Source organism: Arachis duranensis, chromosome 7 (assembly GCF_000817695.3).
Source record: "Arachis duranensis cultivar V14167 chromosome 7, aradu.V14167.gnm2.J7QH, whole genome shotgun sequence".
Taxonomy (NCBI): Eukaryota; Viridiplantae; Streptophyta; class Magnoliopsida; order Fabales; family Fabaceae; genus Arachis; species Arachis duranensis.
Window position 1 is genome coordinate 45,781,404 of NC_029778.3, and position 6,229 is coordinate 45,787,632.

Genomic DNA, 6,229 nt, shown 5'->3' on the forward strand with positions numbered 1-6,229 from the left:
TTGTATGATTTTCATGATTTAACAGACATGGGCTGGTGTAATCTTGGTTTTAATGTTAATTGTTTGATTTTAATGGGTGTTAGTGTATGTAAGTTGAAGCCTTGTTTGTGCTGCAATGGCAAATACATTTTAGTTGTAGCTGTTTTCGCAAGTCCACAAGATATTTTTAAGTCTGAAGCTCTTGGTAAATATCTTTCCTGATTCGTAGTTTTCTTTGATGATTGGTTGTTGCCCAATATCTCCTGATCTTCATTGTTTGTTTTATTTGCTCTAAGCTTGCAGTATATCTAGTTATGATTTAATCTATACATAAAATCTGGTTTCAGGAGCGTGTTAAGAAGCTGAGGAAAGAGCATGCTAATGTTGAATTGGGAAAAATCACTGTTGATATGGTAAATTATGTTTGCTTTATAATACATAGTGTCAAGTTACAGTAAATGTTATATGCTGATCTCTTACCTCTTGTTTATAAGCCCACAATGTGACTGATTCGTTGGATCATCCTTTGTCATGTTTAAAAGGTACTTGGTGGAATGAGAGGAATGACTGCTTTGGTATGGCTAGGTTCAGCTGTCGACCCAGATGAGGTACATATCTAAAATACCCATTCTTCACTCTTATACTTGCGTTTTTTGGAGGGAGGTGGATTTTACCGCTAACGACTATTGATAAGTTGATAGTATCTTAGATTTAGGATCCGTTACTTTTCTTTATTAAGTTAAATTAATTTCTGAGGACAACACATTATGTCTTACAGGGAATTCGCTTTAGGGGCATGACGATTCCTGACTGCCAGAAAAAACTTCCTGGTGCATGTCCTGGTGGGGAGCCATTGCCTGAGGGCATACTCTGGCTTCTATTGACAGGAAAGGTATGCATTAGATTCATTCAAACATATTGGATTATTTATTTTGGATGTAGACATATCTCTATTACACTACATAAGATTATACGTGACAATATTTTTGATATGTTCTCTTTATATGAATTTTGTAATATTTGATTCATTGTGTCACAGATACCTAATAAGGAGCAAGTAGATTCATTATCCCAGGAATTGCGAAGTCGTGCAACTATCCCAGGTCAGATTCCTTTGAGGTCACAATTTGATTTTAATTATTTATGAAGCACCGTGTTCTTCCTCATCATACAATAAACTGACACCAAGTAGATTGACATGCTTTTGTAAAGGTAGTGTACGTCCCTCAAGCTAGAGTTGAGTAGGTTTGATATCCTGGATAGATAGTGCTTAATAGGTTAATGACTGTGTATAACATGTTTGGATTCTGTTATTAACTTTTTTTTTTTTAATAAAAAGAAAAAATATTATTCTATTTGAACTTCATATGAATCTAGGATCACTATTCTATACCCATTTATCATGAATGTGAGAGGAACTGAGCTTTGAGTTTCCTCTCTGTCATAATCATTGAAATAATGAAATGACACCGATTCTCATCAATTTCTGAATCATTTCTATTAATATGGTCCATGTGTGTGAAAATGCACATCCATGTCTAAGCACTTGTTAACTTGGAAGATATGGACTTGCCTTGTTGCATTATGTCCGTGGCAAACTTCAGGCTTGCTCTTGCTCAAATGTCATGACTTATGAGTGGCATGTCCATAGAAATTTTAAACATAGTTTTTACTTGGTTGTTCCTAATATATGAAGGAGTTAATGATCATGTTTTGTCTGAAAATTGTGAATTCATTTTTTTTTCCCAACTGCAGATTATGCTTTTAAGGCTATTGATGCTTTGCCTGTTTCTGCTCATCCAATGACTCAGTTTACTACTGGTGTCATGGCCTTGCAGGTTGAGTATCAGATTCTTTCTTCAACTTCTAATTTATACAGTCTTCCTAGCTTTTCTTCTGTAATTAAATTGTTTACGGTGGGTTTGATTTTGCTTTTACCAACAAGATTAGATGATCTTGATTTCTCCATAGATGACTTTTAATTTAAAGTGATTAGGAAGTAAACTAAGTTGTGTTTGGTACTTCTGTTTAAAAACTAGTTTTGGCAAAATTAATGTTGGAATTGTAGCCCACATTAAAGTGAGAACTTATTTCTTTGGACAAAACCATGGTTTTCTGTGGCAGAATTATGTTTAAGCTGAGAATGAAACCCCAAACCAAACATGATCACAATAAAAGTAAAATCATATTTGAACTCTTAAAACCCCCTGTTTTGGCAACCTCAATACCACATTCACTCTTTGATTCTTGAATTTGTGATATGTTATCCTTTATTTATTTTTTTATATCTGTTTGCAAATAAAATGATAATATTGATAACAAAGAAGTCTATATAGTAATATTAATCATGGTGACAATGGATAAACTGTTATCTCATATTCAACTGACGATCATAGGCCATAACTGGCTAAGGAAATTGCTCAGTAAGTGCATTGAACATGTGCTTATCTCTGGTCCAATCTCACCATAGGTTCCTATGTATCCGAAAAATATGAAATGAAGATAACATATTTAGTTAATGTTTGCTTCAGTTTATTTTGTCAGACAATTAGTGTTTTCACTGAAAAGAATATTTTTCATATATTTGGATAAAATTTTAAAATAATCAGTTTTTTCAAATAAAAATATATTCAATTTTTGGCTATTTTGTAGGCTAATAGTAACTTCTCAGAAAAATCAGTTTTCATCTTTTTAATTATATATAAGATTTCAATTTAATTGTAGAATCACTTTTTTCAGAAGCTAAAAACAAACACCCTTGTTTACAACATGTTGCTGAGGATCACTATAAACTTAACTCACTGCTGAATATGTACACTTCTAATATTCTTGCTGAAGCAAGCAAGAGTGAACTTACTGTCAATTCATTTAACTTCCAGGTTGAGAGTGAATTTCAGAAGGCATACGAGAGTGGGATACCTAAGGCAAGGTATGGTTCTAATTTCTTAATGGCGTTTGCATTATTTACTCGTGTAAGTTACTATAGCCTTTTTTTTGTTTGGATATAGGTACTGGGAACCAACGTATGAGGATACATTGAATTTAATTGCTCGTTTGCCTGGAATTGCTGCTTATATTTATAGGAGGTATGTAAAATACTAAAATTGTAAAGGATATCCTCATCCAAGTTACTGTGGGGGGATACATTGCAGGATCATTGATCCTAAGTATTTGACATCTTCTATCATCCTCTTACCATTTGGATTACTTTCTCACCTTATAAAGGAAATACAAGGATGGAAAAATCATACCATTGGATGATTCTTTGGATTATGGTGCAAACTATGCCCACATGTTAGGATTTGACGATCCAGAAATGCTGGAGTTTATGAGGCTGTATATTTCCATTCATAGGTTCGTATTCCATGGGTTCCTTGGTTTCGTTTGAGTTACCACCCTGGCTTTACTGTTGAGTTTCATGATGCATTTGGTTTGCAGTGATCATGAAGGTGGTAATGTTAGTTCTCATACAGCCCACCTAGTGAGTTACTTCCCTTAATTAAAGTCTTGCCCAATAATGTTGAACTTCTGTATATATTACATGTTTTGGTAGCTGCTAATTTTTTTAATGTATGGTGTTGTTTGATCCCTTCAGGTAGCCAGTCCACTATCAGATCCTTACCTTGCATTTGCGGCTGCTTTGAATGGTTTAGCTGGGCCACTCCATGGGTTGGCTAATCAGGTATATTTTGTTAATCGTCATAGTTCATCCTTCTGCTAAGAAGCCTGTTTGCCTATAGTATTCACTCCAACCCAACATTACAAATTTTAATGGTTTGAGTATAGGCGTAGTTTTCAGAATGACACTTGTGTTTTCTACTTTATAGTAGCTAATCCCACTTACTAGGACAAGGATCGCTTGCTTGCTTCTTGATAAAATAAAACTGTTCTGCATTACAACTTACAAGTATGTGCTGTATTGATATGTTCTGTCTGCCAGATACTGGTCTAGTAGGAATGCTGCTTTCTTAAAGAATGATAATAGTAAGAAAAAAGCCTGCCTTGTATTCTTGAAAGGGGTTTAAGTTGTTTACCATTGTGAGAGCATTGTATTTGCCATCTTATTACCTTGTGGAATATAAATATTATTAAAGCTTACACAAAAGACAAAACTAGGTAGTGTCATAGTATGTGATTAATGTTCATAGTTTTTCTCATTTATTATTTTTAGTTTAATTCTCTAAGTCCGTGTTATTATGTTGTTACAGGAGGTTCTGCGATGGATCCGATCAATAGTTGCGGAGTTTGGCACTCCAAACATTAGTACAGAACAACTGAGCGAGTACATTCATAAAACATTGAATAGTGGCCAGGTGACGTGGTAACTTGTATTATGGGAAGCGAAATAGTGTTTTTGAAAGCCATTTTCCTTTAGATTTGGCATTTTGGTGAATAAATTATATGGTAAAACTTCGTGCAATTAATATTGTGTTAACCTTTACTCTTCTTTTCCTTTCAACTAAAAGAATTTGATAGGTAGAGCCGCGGATAAGAAATCCATTTATATTTTCATATCTAGCGTTATTGACTCTTGTTCTCTTGATCCCTTGTATTTGTCTTACAAAACAAGTGTTTCCTAACAGGAAGTTTCTGTAAAATATTTGAAAAGAACTAGGGGACAATTTTTTATACTTCCAAAATGAAGGTTGTTTTCGTAACTAGAGTAAGTGCAATGAGAAGTATTGGAAATTTGTTAATAGGTATTGGCTATTCTTTTTTGGATCGCCAGGTTATTCCTGGATACGGACATGGTGTTTTGCGCAAAACAGATCCAAGATACACATGCCAGAGGGAGTTTGCTTTGAAGCATTTGCCAAATGATCCATATTTCCAGCTGGTAATTGTTTATTTCCTAATGTCAATATTATTCTATTGCTTTGGAGAACTTTCCCGTTTTAGTAATATAATATTACTCACCTTAAAGAGGGAAGTGGGATAGAAGGTTCATAGGATGCTATAGTGCTATATTAGGGGAAGCACCACCTTATGGGTATATATATGTGAGAAAACATAGGAAGTGGATAACGGGGACTAGGGGAGTTAATGAGCCAACAAATGTTGTAACTAACCTTCCAAATGGCAAGTTAGGCGGGAGGGGTGGGATTCTCGTGATTGAGGTGAGGGAGGAGGATATTTAGGGTGCAGGAGATGGTGAGGGAATCATTTAAACTGTTGGAATAGGAGAATCAACTCTCTGGAAAGCTTGATACTATCACGGTTTCTTTCATTTTTCTCTCAAATTTTATAGTTTAGGAGGCCAAACTGGTTTTGATTTAAATCTCAGTTTCGGCTACTGTTTCGTCTCTTTTCCCCATTTAGATACCATTTGTTACATCTAGTTTCATCAAAATCTAATTTGACTGTCACTGTTTCAGGTGTCAAAAATAAAAGAGGTTGTGCCTCCTATTCTCACCAAGTTAGGCAAGGTAATGTTGTGTTTGTTATTTTTTGATAAACATTCTGATACAAGGTGGTCTATGCTTAATGACTTACGGTAGTCAATGGTCTATTGGTAATCAATAAGCATTCCCATAGAATAATGAATTTAAAGTGCTTTGTTGACCCTTTGGAAACTTCTAATTCAATGGCATCACTCCGCCATTCTTGGTAAATTTCATTTCTAAAGTTTCTTAGTTCAAAAGAAAGAGGTAATATATATTTAAATGATGGAGAGCTGTGTAGCAACCATGCAGTTCTGTTTTTGTTCCATTGTATTACTTTGCTTATTTCTTGCCCCACACGATTGATCCTTGAATCTGGATACACTGGTTCACGTTTTAGTTTTGTTCGGTCTGTGTTCTATTTATACTTTTTCTTATATATATATATTGAATAAACTATGATTTGGATGTTATGCGTCGGGACATTTTGTTGTAGATTTCCGCAGTTTAATTGATGAACCATATATAGCTGTACTCTGCTATCTTGCTATTAAGGTCATTTTTCCTTTTATAGTGATTAAATTTGAGATATTCTATGGTGGTAGGTTAAAAACCCATGGCCTAATGTTGATGCTCACAGTGGAGTCTTACTGAACTACTATGGTCTTACCGAGGAAAAGTACGTTGTTACTTCTCTTGCATATTTCACTTGTGATGATTTTCATTTTGCAATAATGGTGAATCTGATGATCTGCTGAATATTTTCGGCAGCTATTATACTGTTCTCTTTGGCGTGTCGCGAGCTGTTGGAGTTGGCCCTCAGGTTAGTTGTGCTCCCATTGTTCGTTAGCTAAACACTTTTTTTGTTG

General features: G+C 34.7%; 1 protein-coding gene across 2 annotated transcripts in view; it reads left to right on the forward strand.

Moving 5' to 3' along the window:
* Window positions 1-6,229, forward strand: part of LOC107458850 (citrate synthase, mitochondrial) — a gene marked incomplete in the record, with an annotated part of 7,917 nt that overhangs the window by 1,397 nt on the left and 291 nt on the right. For both annotated transcript variants that reach the window (XM_016077051.3, XM_016077050.3), the window contains 15 exon segments: window positions 327-392; window positions 522-587; window positions 758-871; window positions 1,019-1,082; window positions 1,735-1,817; window positions 2,859-2,908; window positions 2,988-3,065; window positions 3,205-3,333; window positions 3,418-3,460; window positions 3,575-3,661; window positions 4,188-4,292; window positions 4,709-4,816; window positions 5,355-5,405; window positions 5,966-6,039; window positions 6,132-6,183. In XM_016077051.3, coding sequence (XP_015932537.1) covers window positions 327-392; window positions 522-587; window positions 758-871; window positions 1,019-1,082; window positions 1,735-1,817; window positions 2,859-2,908; window positions 2,988-3,065; window positions 3,205-3,333; window positions 3,418-3,460; window positions 3,575-3,661; window positions 4,188-4,292; window positions 4,709-4,816; window positions 5,355-5,405; window positions 5,966-6,039; window positions 6,132-6,183 — 1,170 coding nt within the window.